Source organism: Xiphophorus maculatus, chromosome 4 (genome assembly GCF_002775205.1).
Source record: "Xiphophorus maculatus strain JP 163 A chromosome 4, X_maculatus-5.0-male, whole genome shotgun sequence".
Classification (NCBI taxonomy): Eukaryota; Metazoa; Chordata; class Actinopteri; order Cyprinodontiformes; family Poeciliidae; genus Xiphophorus; species Xiphophorus maculatus.
The window spans coordinates 1,240,282-1,258,733 of record NC_036446.1 but is presented as its reverse complement, the minus strand read 5'-3'; the positions used below and the strand labels follow the sequence as shown (position 1 = coordinate 1,258,733).

Sequence of the window (18,452 nt, the reverse complement as noted above, 5' to 3'; positions counted from 1 at the left end):
AACCCGTTTTATTTGATTAATAGCCTGTAGGGGGCGCCGTTCAGTTCAAGCTTCCCTTGCTGTGAACATGTTGGTGTTTAACAGGAACGTTTAAAGAGTGTTTGAGTATTGCTGACCTTCCGTGTTATGAGCGGCTGGTTTGGGTCGAGGCTCAGAGCTTCCCACTCCTCCTCTGCTTCCATCTCGATGCTGAAGTCCCTCTGATTGTCTCTGGACAGGCCGGATGCAGCGCTGAGCAACAGAAACACATTTTAAAGCAGCTTTTCACAGCCGGACTCTGGGAGAGGTCTGTGAACGCCTCACCTCTTCGCTCTGTCCTCCGCCAGTCGCAGCGCCTCTTCTGCGCTCTCTCTCCTCGTTCGTTCATCAGCCAGACTCAGCTCCACCTCCACAAGTCTTCACACACACACACACACCATCAAGGTTCACTGATTTTACTGATTTCATGAAGGGAGGATCGTACAGGGATGAGATGAAAGATGTGGTCACCTCTCCCGGAGCTGACTGGCCTCTGCTGCCTCACTGACGGAGTCGCTGCTCCTCTCCTGAGGAGCTCCAGGAGCCACTTCAGCCGAGCCCTGCTGTGTGCAAACACCAGGCTTTAATCCAACATGTCTGCCTTGATGGCGTCAAATGGTGCAAACAAAACATGATGAGTTTTGTTTATTTAATTTATCAGGTTTTATCACCAAAGATCCAGTTTGTTTGTGGACAGAAGGTGCAAACAAAGCAGAAAAGATTAGTTTTAATCTTTGTGCCTCCATCTGGTGTAGAACTAGCAGCATTGATACCAGTGAAGGATGCAGGTGCTGTGGAGGTTCTACCTGGCCCTGGATCTGACTCTCCAGCCAGTGGCAGCGGTTCTGGCTGTCCCTGAGCGTTTGGGAAACGGCCCTCAGCTGGCCTGCGACCGCAGCTTTCTCCTCCACCGCCTGCTGCAGCTTCAGAGAGGAAGACGAGGGATGAAGGTGGATGAGAAGCAGGTCGTCTCTCAGAAGATCTCGACTTTGGTTTGACTGGCAGCTGTGAATGGCCTCCAGAGGAGCCGGGCTGTTTCCTACCTTGGTGTTGAGCTGATGGAAGTACTGGTCCCGCTGCTGGATCTCATAAACGCAGCGCTGCAGGTCTCTGTAGAGCTGCATCTTCTCAGCCTCTAACCGACTCACTGCCGCCTCCTGGCTGCTCTGGCCTGCCAGCGCAGCCGTTTCCTTCTGCATGAATGGAAAAAAAAACTGGATTATTTAGTGTTTTTACTAGAAATGAACTCATATTGTCACTAAGCATCCAAGGTTAAATAAAAACCCCATAAAGTTCCTCAGTTGTTTCATTACTTTAGGCTCAACTTTAAGGAGTCAGAGGAAACAAGAAAAAGGATAAAAATGACTGAAAAACATTCAAAGTTCAATGAAAGGTTCTAAAAAAATCATGTGATAGAATGAAGAGCTACTGATGTAGATGCTTGATTTGGAAAGAATAGAAATGTATTTTAGAAGAGCAGCTTACTTTAATGGGCAGGGTGTCCTTCCTCTCAGCTTCAGACCTAAACAGCAAGAATGAAAAAAATCATTCTTAATATCTGTAACTGCACTAAAAAAGCCATGAAGCTAGAAAAAAATAGTTTTTATGAAGAAGCAGAATGATTTCAGGGTTATTTTCAAGGCTTTCTGAATGTAGGAAACAGATTAAAATGAAAACACTCCAATGATTTTCCAGTCCAGGCGTAAATCCCTCTAAAATTGGATTTTGATCCATAAGCAGGATGGTGTTTTACCTCAGATGTGCAGCGTTTTGCTGATAGCTGCTGGTAGACTGGTGGAGCTCATCAGATTTCATGTCCTTCACCTGCAGACATAGAGTCATGTCACAGATCATCAACAAGCTACGCAGAAATATGATAACATAGAAAAGAAATCAGGGCAACTTAAGGCATTTGTCCGAATGTCCTTTTAAACAAACACAGGAAATCCATCAACCATCAGTTAATCAACAAGCAACTAACTGAAAATGAGAAGGCAAGTAGCAAAACACAGCCAACCAATAGAAAACCAACAGACAGTTAAAACTAGTAGCAAACCAACAAAAAACAAAAAGTCAATCAATATAAAAGCAGCAAACAGAAAACCAACAGGCAACCAATAAAAAACCGACAGCCAACCATCAAAATTAAAGCAACCAGCAGAAAACTGACAGTCAATCACCAGAAAACCAACAACCAACTAACAGGCAACTTTTAGAAAAGCAACAGGCAATCATAAGGCAACCCACACTGATCCAGTAGTTAAACAACATCTAATGATCCAGCAGTCAAACCAATATCAAGGTGATGACTCCACTTACCAGTCCATCATTCTCATCTTCCAAGGCACCGACGGCTTTTTCTTTCTCCAAGGTTGGGCTGAGAACCATCTCTGCACTCGACCCGTGTTTGGATTCAGCCACTCTTTTGGCTCCAGCCAGCTCATCCAGCAGCCGGTCGCGGTCATTCTGCAGGCTGGCCATGGATCTGGAGAACGCAGACAGCTGCCTGCTGTATGCGTTATTTTCCAGAACCACCTGTTTCAGCTCTCGTTCCTTCTCTGACAGGGACTTCGATAGTTCCTCCAACAACTTGCTCAGCTCCTCGTGTGCATCTTTGCCCTCTACAGCTTTTAATTTGAGAACAAGGATGTCTCTTTCTTTAGCATATCCGGCCAGGTCTGAAGACGCGTCCTGCAGACTGCGCTCAACCTTGTTCAGAGCCACCTGACTCTGCTGGAGTTCTTCGTCGTACCTGTTCCTGAGGGTCTTGAAGTCCTCGATGAGCTGGTCTCGGTCATTCTGCAGGGCAGCCATGGCTTTGCACAGAGACTCATTCTGAGCCTTCAGGTCTTTGTTTTGTGATTTAGCTTCAGCTAACTGCTGCTCCAAATCCAGCAAATCTTTGGCGAGCTCCGCCACTCTTTGATCTGCCGTCTCACGCTCGTTTCTCATCATCTCCACCTCCCGCTCGAAGGTGTCCAGCTCACTGTTGTATTTATCTTCAGCTTCAGCAAGTTTTTTGTCAGTCTCATCTTCCAACTGTTGCATTTTGCTTTTGAGCTCATCGACCGATGCTTTCTGGGAGAGCAGTTTCTGCTGGAGGTCGCTACATTCAGACGCCTTGGCCGCCACGGCGTCCTGTAAACTGGCAATGACCCTGCCCTCGTTAGTCGTCACTCTTTCAGCTTCCAGTTTGGAGACTTTACCCTTGAGTTCTTCATTCTCTGTTTTAATTGCATTACTGTCTTCTTGTTTCTCTTGGAGTTCCAGCCGAGAATCTCTGAGAAGCTTTTCAGTGGAAGCCTTCTGGATTTCCAGGTTTTTGATCACATCCTGCTGCTTCTGAAGCAGAACCTTCACCTGGTTGTCTTTCAGGGACAGTACCTGATTTAAATCCTCTCGGTAGCGCACCAGCTGAGCCCTGAGCATGGCGTTCTCAGAGTTCAGATCATCCATTTGATGCAACAACTTTCTGATTTCATGCTTAAAGCCTTTGCTTGCACCGCCCTCACCATCATGGGAACCTCCTTCATCCTTCAGCCCCAACTGACTCTTTGCCTCTAGTACTCTGTATTCAGACATCAGCCGCTCCCGTTCGCTCTGTAAAGACACCATCGAGTTCTTCAATGACTCGATCTTCATCTCCATCTGTTCCTTTTCTTGAACGGATCTGCTCACCTGAATTTCAAGACTTTTGACCTTAGCCTGAAGTCCTCTTATGTCTTTGTCCAACCTTTCCCTTTGGTAGCGTGACGACGTGAGTCTGTCTTCGTAAACAGACACCTGGTTGTGATAGTTAGCCTGGAGTTGCTCCAGATACCCAGACATCTGGCCATCTTTGCAGGAAAGCAGGGAGGAGATCTCGGCATCTTTGCCCTGAAGGAGTGTTTTCAGTTGAATTGCAATGCCCAGCTGCTTGTCAAAGTCAGCCTGAATTCTGTCCCGTTCGGTCTGTAAAAGGTGCAGCTGAGCTTCTGTGTCAGCATTGAGCTTCTCCATCTGCTGAAGACGAGGCTGCAGCTGGGAGAGCTCGTCCTCTCTCTCTGCCAGCTGTCGGTTCAGACCGTTCTTCTCTTGCTCCAATCTTTCCACTCGACCACTGAGTTCCTTCACCTGAACAGTCATGAGCTCCAAATTCTCACTCACTTCAGCGTTGGTTGCGCTTACTATAAACATCTGGCGCTGATGAGCGGCGGCAGCAACTGAGTACTCATTCAACGTCCTTTCCAGTCTTAGTTTAGCCACTCGAAGTTCATTCACTTCCTTTTCTTTCTTCCTCAGATCCTCCAGGAACCTTGTGATGGTTGACCCTTGTTCCAGCAGTTGCTTGTCTTTCTGATGGAGGCTCTTCTGGTACAAATCATCCCAGAGTCTGGAGGTGTCAGCCCCATGTGGAGTGGAAGTCAGAGCAGAAAGCTTGGCTTCGCTGGTCTCAACCGCTCTCCTCAGGGTGTTTATCTGGAGATCTTTAGAGTGCAACTCCTGGATCAGTTCATCCACTCTTTCATTTTCCTTCTCTCTCAGATTCTTCAGCTCGTCAACTTGTTGCTGTAGCTGATTCTGTATGAAGGATTGTCTTTGTGTTTCTTCAATATGTTGTGACGATTTAGTTTCCTCTATCTGTTTAACGCTCTGGGATATCTGAAGAGCCAGCTGTTCCCTTTCAGACTCGGTACTTGTGATCTTTTCCTCTGCCTCCTGGAGAAGCTTCCTGATATTTACCGACTCGGATTCGAGTCTCTTACTACTCTCCTCCGATGCCGACATCTTCTCAGAGTTCTTCTTCAGCTCTTTCTCCAAATGTTCACAGGTTGACTGTGAACTCTTCAGGGAGTTTTCCAGATCTAGAATCACCTCTTGGTACCGGATGCAGTTTTGTTGGAGCTGATTTATCTCCTGGTGCTTTTCTTTCAGCAGCTCTTGCAGCTCCTTCTTCACGTTCTTGGATCCCTCGCTGCCTCTCTGAACAGTCTTGAGTTTCTCTTCAAACTCTCTAACCAACTTGAGCTGCTCCTGCTCTTTTTCTCGACAGACCTGATCGCTCATCTCCCTGCTCGATGTAAGCTGCGCCGTCAGCTGAGCGTTCTGGGTTTGCAGGACATTGACGGACTCTGTCAACTCATCAATTCTTTCTGAATTCTTCAGGATCACAGTTTCCAAATATTCATTCTCGTTTTTCACCTTGTCCGAAATCTCTTGGGTATTCTCCAGCTCCTCCTGCAGCAGTGTCTTGTCGTCCTCCAGGATTCGGACCTTCTCGTTCAGACTGATCGTCTCCTGGTTGTGCTTGTTGAGAATATCTCGGAGCTCTTTGATCCCATCATCTCGCCTTCCCAGCTCCAGCTCCAGCTTCTTCTGGATTTCTTTTAGTCTTTCAGAAAGATCCGCCTTCTCCTTTTGCAGCAGATTGCTTATTTCCAGCTGAGAGCTCAGTTCTGTTTTCTGTGCTTCAATTTGCGCCGTCAGTGAGTTATTCAAACTGAGAGCTTCATCGAGCTTCAGCTGCATATTGTTTGCGTTGTTGTTTGATTCCAAGTTCTTCTCCTCCAGAGAACAACTCGCTGCTTCTAGTTTTTCAGCCAGCTGGATGTTTTCTGCCTGAATCGCTGAGAGTTTCTCTCCAAGTTGGGAAATCTCTGCCTCCAGGTGCCGGTTTGTGTCTCTTAGTTCGGACACCGCCACCTCCTGGTTTCCATCAAGCTGTGAGATTTGCTTTTGAAGATTCTGATTCTCTTCCTCCAGGTTCTCGATCTTCTGGCGTTTCTCTTTGGAGAATTTGTGCATCTTCTCTTTAATCCTCTCATTTTCCTCCTCCGCCGCTTGGGCTCGCTTTTCCAGGATCTCCTTCTGGGTCTCCTGATCATGGATTCTTTTCAGAGCTTCCTGACGCTCTCTCTTGGCTCCTTCCAACAGCTGCCTCATCTTGTCCATCTCACTGCTCACGTTTTCGTACGCTTGCAGCAGAGACTCATACTCTTGCTTCAGCTCAGCATGCTTTGACTTCCATTTGGTCAGCTCCTCGGTTTGGGAGTCTTTGAGCGACTCGAGCTGGCAGGAGAAGGCCTGTTTCTGCTGTGTGATGCTCTCGATGGTTGACTTCAAACTGTCGCAGGCTGCAGACAGGCTGCGGTTGTCGTTCAAGATGCAATCAACATCAGCGACCAGCGCGTCTCTTTCTTTGAGGACAGATGATGCAGAACCTTCCAGCTCCACGTTCTGATGCTTCAGCTTCAACAGGGATGACTTCAGATCCAGGTACTCTGCTTCCTTTGCTTCCTGTTGAGCAGACAACTTCTCAACTTCTTCCTTCAGCGAGGCGTTTTCCTTCATCAGATCTTTTCTGGAAACTAAAGCTGCTTGAAGTTTCCTGGTTAGAAGTTTGGTTTGGTTATCTTCTTGGGATCTCTGAAGCCCCTCAGCTTCGGTTCTCACCTTTTCAACTGTGACTTCATGCATTTTGATTTGGTGAACCAGCTGCAGCTCCAGTGAAGTGATTAGTTGATCTTTCTCTGAAACTTGAGCCTGAGACACTGACAAAGCTTCATCTTTCTCCTTCAGTTTCACTTCAAAGTTTTCTGCACAATTGCAAGAGTAAGCAACATGGTCTCTGTTGACTTCATCTTTCTCCTTTACATTCTGCAGTTTCAGTGCAGCCATTTCACCTTTCAGCTCACCGATAAACCTGTCCAAGTTTTCTTTATCCTTCTTCAAAAACTCCATTTCTTGTTGGATTTCTGTGAAGTTTAGCTTCACCTTTTCAGTTTCTTTAACCAAAACATCTTTTTCTTTCTCCGTTTCTGTTAACGTCTTTTGGATTGCTAAATACTCTGAAGATTTCTGTGAAAGCAAACCAACTGCTTCGTCCAGTTGAGTTCTCAGCTGATTGCTTTGCTCCAACATGGCTTCCTTTTCTTTCATTAACATGTGAAGCTTTTCCTCGTTTGCTCGCTTCTCTTCCTGGAGTTGGTTCTCTAAAGTCACAGTTCTGTCCAATAACTCCTGATTCTCCTGATGCCCAGCTTGATATTTCTCCATCTCGTGGGTTTTCCGTTCTACTTCTGCCTGAGCTTTCTCCAGGTCGCTCTGAACTCTCTGCAAAGTCGACTTTAAAGCAGCTTCTCTTTCTTCAACCTGAGCAAAAGCTTCGTTTTTATCAGCCATTTCAAGAGAAATGCTCTCAAACCTGGACCTCATGGTTTCCAGAGACACTTTGACATCTTGCAGAGTTTTGTCCTTCTCCTCGATGAGCCGTCTTAAGGAGTTCGCTTCATCTAGATAAGAGGTAGAAGTTTTATGGAGCTCATCCAGCTCCTCTGCCTGCAGCTGGTGTTGCGCTAAGAGAGCCTCGTGCTTCTCTTTCAGCTCAGATAGCTCTTGAGTAAGTTTCTTCTCATTTTCTTGAGCCTTCTTTAGTGTTTCCTTGCGTGCCAGCAGTGCAGCCTGGGCCTTTTTCTGCAGAGCAGCTTTTTCTTGCTTCATCTGTGCCCGCTCCACCTCCAGATCTGCAGCAGCGGAGGAAGACTTGTCCTTCAGCTCGTCCTGGAATGTCTTCGTTTCGTTCTGAAGCTCCTCTAGTTTCTGTATCAAATTGTTTCTTTCTCGTTCGATGTCTTCTGCTCTGGACTGAAGCTCCTCAATGACAGAGTTTTTCTCCTTGACTTTCTCTAAAGCGTCACACAAGCTCTCCTCTTTTTCCATTAATGTCCTCTGCAGCATTTGTTTTTCGGATTGTAATTGCTCTGCAGCTCTTTCACCAACTGCTTTGTGTTCAAGTCTCTCCGCGTCAAGAACAGAAATTTTTTCTTCATACGTTTGTTTCATTTCATTCAACTTTTCCTGCAAAACATACATTTTATTGTTCTGTCCTTCTTCCTTTTGCTTCTCATACTCATCAATCCTTTTCAGCAGATCTTTTCTCACAACCAGAGCAGCCTGAAGTTTCTTCTTCATGGTTTCCTTCTCTTTGGATGCAGCAGAAAGCTCCTTCTGCAGATCCTCTGCTTCCTTTCTGAGCTGAAGCTTCTCAGAGTTCTCCTTCTGAAAACATGAAAGTTGTTCCTGTAGCTGCAGAGAAATCTCCTGCTGAGCACGCTCCATGTTCTCCAGCTGCGCTGACAGGGAGGCGTTTTCCTCCACCAGCTTCAGCCTCTCGTTTGAGGCGGACTCGATGAGCTGAGCGATGGAGGCGTCTTTATCCTTCAGCTGCTGGCTGAGAGAGGAGAGCAGCTCCTTCTGCTGGCTGACCTGGAGGCTCATGCAGCTCATCTGTTCATCTAAGGATGTGTTCTTCTGCAGCTCTGCATGAAACTGAGCCTGTAAATTCTCCAGAGCTTCCTGTTTCTTCTCATCGCTGCTCCTTTGATTCTGCAGCTGTGCAGCAGTTTCAGCCAGGTCTCTTTCCACAGCATTTATCTCAGCTTGATGACTCTCGTGTACCTTCTTTATCAAGACTTGTAGTGATGATTCTTCTTGGTTTACTGCAGCAGATCTATCAGAAGAGTCCGTTTCAGTGTTGTTTTTCAGAATTCTTCGTAGCTCGTTGTCTGCAGCTGATAGCGCCTGCTGCAGGCTCCGGTTCTCATCCTCCCTCTCCCGGATGGAAGCCAGAACTCCCTCCAGCTGGACTCTGGATGCCGATGCCTCCAGCTCTTTAGCGCTCAGCTGGTCTGAACCTTGCATGACTGCAGCTGATGCCTCTGCTAATCTGTCCTGCAAACCGTCTAAGTCTTCCTTCAAAGCATTAACTTTAACATCTTTGGATTTCATTTCAGTTTTGAGACGTTCTAATTGTTCTGTGAGCAGACTCTTGTCCTGCTTCTCCCTGTCCAGCAGCGACAGCCACTCCTTCTCAGAGTCCTGCAGAATCTGCTCTATTTTTTGTATGTTTTCTTTCAACTGAGACAGTTCTTCGTCTTTGGCACTAACCTTGGCTTGTAGGCTCTGCTCCAGCTCTTCCCTCTCCGCCTGCAGCTTGCGGTGCTCCTCCCTGGACAGCAGCAGCTCCTCGCTCAGACTCTTGTTGCGCTCTTCCAGTTTCTGCATCTCTGAGATCAGCTGCGCCGCCTGCTTGGCCTGAGCGCCGTACTGGTTGTTTATTGCGTGAAGAGCCATCTCTCTCTGCTCCAGGTTCTCGGTCAGAGCGTTCATCTGCTCTGCGACCTGAAGATGTTGGGATTTAAGTCTTTCTATTTCAACCGTCAGCTGAGTTACACTTGCCTGATGGGCGTCCTCTTTCTCTTTGGACAGGCTGGAGTTCAAGGCTTGGCTTCTGTCCAGCTTGTCCCTGATCAGAGACACCTCCGTCCTCAGAGTCTCCACGGTGGTTTCTGCCGTCTGGCGCCCTCTGCTGGAATCGTCCATTTGTGCTCGAAGGTCGTCGACCTCCTCTGTCCGTTCAGCAAGGCGCTTCCTGACGTCCTGCAGCTCCTCCAGGGATTGGGCGTACTTTTCCTGTAGGTTGGTGAAGGCGCGCTGCGTCTCCTCTGCTGACCTCTTCAGGTTTTCAGACTCGGCAGACAGCAGCTGGTTCCGACTCTGCAGCTGGGACGCCATCTCTGTGCTTTCCATGAACTGCGACTTGAAGAGCGAAGCCTCGTCGGCTCTCCTCTGAGCTTCCTCCACAGAGCGGGATCGCTCCAGGAGGGCAGCATCTTTTTCTCCCAAAGCCGCCCTGAGTCGTTCCGCCTCAGAGGCCTGGACCTGCAGGGAGCTGCTGAGCTTAGAGACGGATTCCTCCAGGTGAGATATCCTCTCTTTCAGGCTGTCGCACTCGGCCTCTTTGCCTTGCAGATGGGAGTTGAGGTTCTCCACGGTGGCGGTCGAGTGACTCTGATACTCAAGGCTCAACTGCTCCTTCTTCTCCAGGGCGTCTTTCAGCACACCTGACTCTGAGGTCAGAGTTTCTACCTGACCTCTGAGGTTGGAGGTCGTCTCCTGCAGCTCTGACAGCTGTTTTTGCAGAGTGTCGTTGTGATCTTTGATCTGCTTCAGCTGTTGGTCCTGCTGCTGGATAAAAGCTTGCAGTTTCTCCAGGTTTTCATCCTTTTCCTGCATGGTGGATCTCATCGTCTCCGCCTCTGACTGGACATTTCTGAGCTCCTTCTCTCTGTCTGAGATTTCTGCTCTCAGTCTGCTGATGAGCTCCAGCTCGCTCGCCATTTTCTGCAGCTCAGCCTTCAGCCTGCAGTTCTGGTCCGTCAGCGCCTGCATGCCGTCCCTCAGGTCGGTCACCTCGGCCTCGCTCTGCTGCAGCTGCTGCTCATTCTCTGCAGAGAGTTTCTGCAGGGAAGCTTTTAAACTGGAGATCTCCGCCTCCATCTCTGCGGCGCTCTGGTTCATGGCTCCGATCTGACTGCTCAGTGAAAACACTGACTCGCTGCGTTTCTTCAGCTCCTCTCTCTGACTCTGGAGCTGGTGAGTGACCTCCTGGAAGGCCTGCTCTTTCTGCTCCAGCTGCTGTCGCATCTCACACGTTTCTCTCCTGACTGACTCGGCTTCTTCCTGCAGCTTCGACGCCAGCTCTCTCTGAGTCAGAAGCTCGTTCTGATAAACTCGACATTCCTCTGCCGTCTGGTTGAGCGTGGAGTCTTTCTCCATCAGCGCGGCCTTCAGAACCGAGCCCTGCTCCTGCAGCATGGACACGGTGTCCTGGAGCTGCAGCAGCTGGTTCTGCCGGGCCTCCAGCTGGGTTCTCTGCTCAGAGATGGTTTTCTCCGTGTCTTTCAGCTGACTGACCTGCTCCTGTAAACTCTGGAGGTGTTCCTCCGTCTCCCGCAGCGATCTGGACAGACGAGCGCATTCATTTGTCTTCTCCAGCAGACCTGCAGAGTTTGACTCTTGGCTTTCAGTCAGGATCTTCCTCAGCTCCTCTTTCTCATCGGTCAGAGCGCTGATTGTTTTCTGATTGTCTTGGATTTGGTTTTCGAGGCTGGAAGCTTTTTCCTGGAGGAAACTTTTCTCGGCTGCTAAGTCAGAAACCAGTTGGCTGTTTTTCCCTAACTCTTCCTGTAATCTCTGATTATCAGCCGTCAGATTGATAATCTGAGTCCTGATCTGGGAGTTCTGCTCAGCAGATGCTTCCAGTTGTTGGGTAAGCTCAGAAACAGTCTGTCTTTGTTGAGAAATCTGGTTTTCTTTGGATTCACAGGCGAAGCGGAGGTTCTGGTTTTCCTCGGTGAGAGTCTGGAGGTGGGAATTTAAATCATCCAGTTTAGTTTTCCTCCACTCCGCCTCAGATTCCAGTTTTCTGGTATTTTCTCTGAAGACGTTAACTTGGTCGTTCAGAGACTTCACCGCCTGGTTTCTGTCGTTCAGTTGGTCTTTGTGGGTTTGACACGTTTCCTCCTGCTCTTTAAGTCGGTGCTTCAGCTCAGAAAGCTCCTCGTTCAGGGATCCAGCTTCAGCTTCCAGCCGGGATTCTTCTTCTTCCTTCTGTTTCAGCATCCGGTCCTTCTCCATCAGCCCAGACTTCAAACTGGACTCTTGTTCTCGGAGCAGAGACAGCGTCTCCTCCAGCTGCGTCAGCAGACTTTGTTGCGTTTCGGTTTTGGACTGAAGGTCAGCGGCGGTTCGCTCCGTTTTCTCCACCTGCAGCCTCATCCGGCTCGCCTCCTCCTCCTTCTCCCTAAGTGCCTCCAGCAGACGGCTACATTCGTTGGTTTTTTCCAGCAGGAGCTCTGAGTTGGAGTTATTGCTTTGCTCTATGACTTGGTTTAAATCCTCTCTCTCTCTCTGCAACCGTTGAATGACTCTGTTGCTGTCAGAAAGCTGCGTCTCCAGCGCAGATATTCGGATCTGGAGGGAATCTCTCTCGGCTGTAACTTCTGAAACGGCTCTGATGCGTTCGCTTGCTTCCAGCTGCAGTTTGTCTCTGTGTTCGGTGATGACCTGAAGCTGTTCCTCCAGACTGCCGTTAAGCTGAAGAGCAGATGTAACTCTTTCATGGAGCTCGTCTGTTTGGCGTCTCTGAAGCTCCAGTTCTTCTTTCAGCCCTTTAAGTTTTACCTCCAGCTCTTGTTTTTGAGTCTCTGTGCTTCTTAAGATCTCCTCGACTTTGGAGAAGCCTTCAGATTTATTTTGGATCTCATTGTTCAACCTAGCCTTCTCTGAGTCAAACTTCTGCCTCTCCTCTTCCACCAGTTTATCTGCCGTCCTGATTTGCTCTTCCAGAGATCTTATTGCTTCAAGTTTCTCCTCTAATCTACTGGATAATGTCTCAACCTGGTTGCCGTATTTCTCCACCTGAGCTAAAAGTGTGTTTTGCTCGTCTTTAGAGGATTTCAGCTCCCTTTCCTGAACCTGTTCCTTATCCTTCAGCTCCTGCTGCAGTTTTTCGCTGATCGTGTTTTTGTCCTGAAGCTGCAGGACTTTTCCTTCGGACTCCTGCAGCTTTTGTGCTGAAACGTTGAGCTGCTCCTTCAGGGAGGAGATGTGAGTCTCGCATTCGGAGAGATGATTCCTTTGGCTCACATTCAGCTTCTGGATGTCGCCTCGCAGCTCCTGGATGGTTTTCTTGTCGCCTTCGGCCTGCTTCAGCAGATGCTCCACCTCGGCCGCCTTAGATTCTCCTTCCTCTTTGGTTTTCTCCAGCTCCGCCTCGGCATCCTTCAGCTTCCCCATCAGTTCTGTGATTTTGCCGTTCAGGGTTTGCTGGTCGGAGTTCTGCGAGTCCCTGATGATCGTAGCTTCCCGCTCAGCCTTCCTCAGAGCGTTCTCCACCTGGACCAGGCTCTCCTCTTTCTCCTTGACCTCCTGCTTCAGCAGGCTGAGCTGCTCGCCGTACTCGGCCATGTTCCCGGCCAGGCTGGATATCTCTCTGTCCTTCTCCAGCAGAACGTCCTTCAGACTGTCGATTTCCCGCTCGCAGCTCTGGAGGTCGTGGATCAGTTGGGCTCGCTCTTCCAGGTGAGTCGTGTTCAGCTTGTCCAGCTCCTCACTGGTCTGGTCCAGCTCCGCTTGGAGCGTTTCTATGGTAACCTCTTGCTTTTGGGCCTGAAAATGGTTTTAAAAATAAGTTTTAAGTTATTATGCTCAATTCATTCAAGAAATGACACAAAAACACTAAAATTAGCAAATTATTTGTGCAAAATTACGTCTTCATCCTCATTTATTGGAACCTCCGAAAGGATTTATGAAATCAAACGCTCCTTTTCAGCAGCTGCATCATTTCATATCGAAAAGTTTGAAAAATTGTAATTTATGACTGAAGCAATAATCATGATATAAATACAAAAAAGGCAGTTTTAACTAAGTTTAAACTATTAATTTCCTGATTTTGTAGATCATAAATTAGATTTGAAACTTTCTTCAAAGTTGGAAAGACTGGAAAACATTTTAATCAAACAAAGCTGAGTGTGTTAGAATCAGCTTAGGACAATTCCTCCTGGGATAAATCTGCCCAAATCTATGAGCAGAGGAATAATCAGGGAGTTTAAAGCTGCAGACCGACATGTTGGTGTCACCATGTCGCCATAACAACCGTTAGATCATTGATGTCCAAACCGTTTCACCAGAGAGCCACGGAAATGCAGTCATTTTTATTAAAAACTCCAAAAATAACTGAGCATGCAATATTTTAGTGAAACATGTGGCTATTTTAGAAAACAAAGTGATCTTTATGTTATTGTAAATTTAAAACAGAATTTTGTAGATTTGCCAAAACAGACCGGAATGCAAAAAAAATTAAAAAATAAAAAGTTTCCGCCCAACCATTACAAACGTAAACATGTGGAGACGAAGATCTAAAACTCCAGGAGGAGCCATGATGCTGCGGGCTTCTTTTCATAAACATTAATAAAACATTTGGCAGGAAGCTGATAATGGGTCGTTGGGCCTTTCAGCAGGAAATAATCCAAAACAAATTAAATCCACCTTCCTCTGACAAGCTGAGGGCTGAGCTGAAGACAGAACCAAAACTCTGAACCATCTGAAGGTTGAACCAGCGACTGACAGCGAGGAGGAAAATACTCAAACTGGACTTTCCTAAACTTCCCAGCATGAAATGGTGCAGCTGCGATGAAAGATGAATTGATTCATCTTTATCAGAGGACTCGATAAGCATGGAGGGTTTTTTGCTCTGCTAGGACACACCTTCTCCTTCAGCGCACTCAGCTTCTGAATCAGGTCTGCAGCTTCAGTTTTCAGTTCAGAGCACTGCTTCTCCGAGCTGCTGCGTCTCTTCGTCACGTTTTCCAGCTGTAAGAACGAATCCAAACATGAACGCTGAAGGCTGAGGAGACGCCTTGGTTCCTGAGAGGAAAAGCAAAGCTTGGGTTCTTACGCTGTGCTCGGTCTGGAGGAGTTTGTCGGAGAGCTCTTTGACCTGGATCTCCTTCTGGCTCAGCGTTTCTCTAAGGCTGTCGATGAGCTCCAGCTTCTCAGACGTCTTGGCCAGAATGTTCTCCTTCTCAATCAGGGAACTTTGCAGGCTCTCCTGGGTGTCAGTCAGCCTGCACAGACAAAAAAACTAACTTTTTATGGTCATTCTGTCTTCCTGGAGTAACTATAGTAGTAATGTAAACCTGAACTATTTTTATTCAAAGTGATCAGACACCAGCCCATGCCATATGGAAAGCAGTTGTATCATTTTCTGTCTGAAACCTGAGCCGTTAGCAGTGTTACCCTTTGAGCTGCTCGCTGAGGCTGTTGACCAGCAGCTGATGTTTCTCGGTGTCTCTGCTGTGCTGACCGCGCACGCTGGCCAGCTGGCTCTGCAGTTTCTCCATCTCATTCTGTGGTGACAAAGAAGATAATTAAGAAAAAGGTCAAATTACGATAAAGATCACAGGATCTTAATTTCAGCACAGCAAACAGACCTAAAGGAAAGCAGCATTTCTTAAAAGCATAAAGACGTTTGTGTTTACAAAGGAAGGCAAACTTCTCTTTAATGTTGAAATAGAAGATAAAGAGTAAAAACTAAAGGATCTTACTCAGTTTTATTCATCCATCTGATACTTTAGTGGCACAATAAGAAACTTTACTTTAATCTACTGCAGTTTGGGAGAAACTCAGTTATTTCTAAGTATTTATCTGTGTTTTTGTACAGTTTGCATGAAGCTACTTCTGAGTCTTAGAATAAAAATTGTAACTGATTTAACAGACCAAAATATTTAGCTTTAGATAGATTTTTCTGGTCTGGACGTCCAAGTTCCTATCATATGAAGGTATATAAAGCAAAGAAGAGATTGTTAATTATGGTTTAGCAGTATGTGTTTTCAGTTCCTACATAATTGGAGCCCAACGTGGGGAACCCGACCCAAAGCTGGTCAGAGTTAAAGAGAAAACAGATTAAGTTAAATCCAGGTTGCCACATAGGAAGCCATAACTTTCCATCTCCTTTACAATGATCCACTGTGTTGGTTTATCATATTCAATCCCAGTAAAACACAGTGAAGTTTGGTTCTAACCTGTTCCAGGGTATGAAACCCTCATTTCTCTTTTCTTCTATTTCCTTTGTAAATGTGCTTGTAGTTTGGCTGAAGCAGGTTTTGTGGAGAACATTTCAGCTCATTTCCACCTTGTGCCACAGACCACGTTCAGTAATGATGACGCGTCAGCTCTGCATGTCTGTGGTTAACCACGCACGCCAGCCACACCGTTAGCCACCACCGCCAGAGGCGCCCTCCAGCGCACACCAAACATGAGCGACCCAACACACCTGAGAAACCCAACATGGCTGCTCTTCTTCATCTACATCAAACGTCACCTGTGTTAGAAGGGTTTAACATGCAGTTCACTCGTCATTTCACCAACTTATTCCTCAGTGGGACGGTTATATGGTCACAGTGTAAGGTGGTCTTTAAGAAGGTGAGCGGTTGTTAGAGGTAAAGCTGCGATGCGGGGAGCAGGAGCGTACCTGTAGCGCCTCTATCCGGGCCTGCAGCTGCAGCCGGTCCTCCAGGTCCTGGCACCGCTCCTCCAGGCTCAGGATCTGCTCCTGCAGCTGGTTTCTCTCGAGCTCCAGCTCCTCCACGACGGAGCGCAACCCGTCTGCAACCGCCGGCAGACACAGTTAGAGTCGGAAATGGACTGAGAATAAACATCTTTCATGAGCAAGTGCATCACAACTAAAACTTCCTTCACTGAGATTATTTTCCAAACGATAATGTAGAAAAGAAATGTGCAGGAAAAGAAAATTAAAATTGTAAAATAATATTTGTTTCAAGGAAAACCCTTTGAGGTGCGTCATCTAATTTTCAAGAGGGTAATATTTCATAATAAAAAAAATAGAAATAACGATATTTAAAAGTGATCGATATTCTAATACTTAAACTTATTTTTATAAACATTTAATAATTAAATTTTAAAATTTAATCATTAAAATAACCAAAGTAAATTTAAAAGTAAATTTTAAATTCATTATAATTGCATACCTATTTTCTAATATTTTTAATTTTATTTTTATAAACTGTAGTTTATACAGTTTATAAATTAAGATTTATAATTTTAAATCTTAATTATAATTTAGATTTAAAAATTAAACAAATCATTAAAAATTTTAAACCAAAGGCAGAAAAAATATATTAGTTTCAGAATAAATAATTATAATTATTTAAAACATTTTTTAAACTAACTATCTAATTTTATTTTCATAAACATTTATTTAATCTTAAGAATTAAATAAATCACAAATAAAATGTATAGGTTAAGGGTTGTAAAACATAATAAATACTGTTTATTTAATAATTTCTCATTAATGAATCCACATTAACATATCTACCACTTTGATTTTAAAAGGGTAGGAATGTCAGCATCCTGGGAGGAACATGTTTTATTCAGGTGAAGAAAACAACATTTAAGTTTGTTTCTTTTAAATCACCAAAAATTACATCAGTTTTCAATCTGAAAAATATATTAAAAATTTAGTATTGAAAGTGCATTTTCTGTAATCGACCATTTGGAGATAAAAACTGATGTAATCTTTGGTTCTGTGAGTAAAACAAACCTGGAAGCAGGTGAAGGAGAAACATTAGAAACAAAATGGGAGGAAATCGTGCAGAAACGCCAAAAAACACCAAACTTACCGCAGATGGACGACATCTTTCCACCCACATTCATAATGATCTCACTTTAACTGAGACACACTGACAAACACTAGCCAGCTCAACCAGCATGCACGTGTCTGAGAAATTAAAATCTTAGAACTCATGATATGATGAGGCAGACGACTGCGCCGACTGCCACAGCAGAGCTCTGTAAACCAAAAAAACACAAAAACCAGAGATCCCAGTGGTTTTTACCAGGCCAGACGGGGAATGAACAGCCAGGAGTCCAACATGGTGTTATGGATAAAACAAAACTACCCAAAGGAAACTGAAGCTTCCCACAGTGCAGGTGACTGAGTGCATGCCGGCGGAAAGCTGCCTCGCGGGTCTCACACCTGTGTCAGGAGTACTGAACTCGGGCCACCAACCTCCCATGTTCTCTCCCTCCATCGGGGTCGTGCTCTCCGAGGTTCTGCCGGGGTTCTGGAAGGACGCCTGTCCGTCAAACTCAAAATCCTCCTAAACACAGAATGTTTATATTAAAAATCCACTCCACTGTGTGGCTGCAAAGCAAGCCCACACCATCAACCCTCCACCACCGTGCTCCACAGGTGATAATGAGTTTAGGCTGATCTGCTGGGTTCGGTTTCTTCCTTCATGGTCCAACACGTCCTTCATCCAGATGCAGCTTTGCCATCTTACTTCGAGAGAGGCTTTCTCCTTTTACCCTTTCTAGCAGCCATACTGGCTCAGAGTCGTGACCTTTGACCTTGACCCCGCTAACTGAGGCCTATAGCATGAGAGATGGTGGTGGGACATCCAGTCCTGAGAAGACTGCCGGCTGTCTGAGAGGTTTTCCTTTGGGGAATAATCTTCCTCTCTGCAGAACGATGGACAGGCAATTTGGAGATGACCTTTGACCCTTCCCAGACTGTTGCTTCTCCAACATCTCTGTTGTGTTTCCAGCTGGAGCAGAATCAGTTAATCCATGCATCTGATCAGCAGCAACTTGCAGCTTTTTTCCCCATTTAAAGTTTACAGATTTAAATCTTAAAGGTCATAAAAGGAGCTGAGAAAAACTGGGAAAAACTGGGGAAAACTGAGAAAAACTGGGAAAAACTGGGGAAAACTGGGGAAAACTGAGAAAAACTGGGAAAAACTGGGAAAAACTGGGAAAAACTGGGGAAAACTGGGAAAAACTGGGAAAAACTGGGGAAAACGTTGTTAAAGGTTAACAGAGCTCCATGTATGTAACATTCTGTAGCTGCTTGAGTGTGCTATAAAATAGAACTATCTGCCTGGAAAATACATAATATTGCCCCTCTAAGATAAAAAAAATTCCAAAATAAGTATTAATATCTCATATTATTAATTATAGTTAATAATAATTTATTTAAAAATAAGATATTTCTAATACTTTTAATTTTATTTTATTAAACATTTAATTTTAAA

The 18,452-nt window shown here is 45.8% G+C and overlaps 1 protein-coding gene across 4 annotated transcripts in view; it reads right to left on the bottom strand.

The window, feature by feature from the left end:
* LOC102225117 (golgin subfamily B member 1-like) overlaps positions 1 to 18,452 on the bottom strand; it is a 32,650-nt gene that overhangs the window by 1,791 nt on the left and 12,407 nt on the right. For 2 of the 4 annotated variants that reach the window (XM_023332475.1, XM_023332472.1), the window contains exons 16-28: positions 17,396 to 17,519; positions 15,872 to 16,005; positions 14,638 to 14,747; positions 14,297 to 14,465; positions 14,107 to 14,211; positions 2,338 to 13,008; positions 1,772 to 1,842; positions 1,504 to 1,540; positions 1,062 to 1,211; positions 825 to 941; positions 490 to 581; positions 304 to 396; positions 117 to 231 (exon numbers count right to left, since the gene is read on the bottom strand). In XM_023332475.1, coding sequence (XP_023188243.1) covers positions 117 to 231; positions 304 to 396; positions 490 to 581; positions 825 to 941; positions 1,062 to 1,211; positions 1,504 to 1,540; positions 1,772 to 1,842; positions 2,338 to 13,008; positions 14,107 to 14,211; positions 14,297 to 14,465; positions 14,638 to 14,747; positions 15,872 to 16,005; positions 17,396 to 17,519 — 11,988 coding nt within the window. The remainder of the gene's footprint in view (positions 1 to 116; positions 232 to 303; positions 397 to 489; positions 582 to 824; positions 942 to 1,061; positions 1,212 to 1,503; positions 1,541 to 1,771; positions 1,843 to 2,337; positions 13,009 to 14,106; positions 14,212 to 14,296; positions 14,466 to 14,637; positions 14,748 to 15,871; positions 16,006 to 17,395; positions 17,520 to 18,452) is intronic. The other 2 variants (XM_023332473.1, XM_023332474.1) reach the window with 2 other exon arrangements.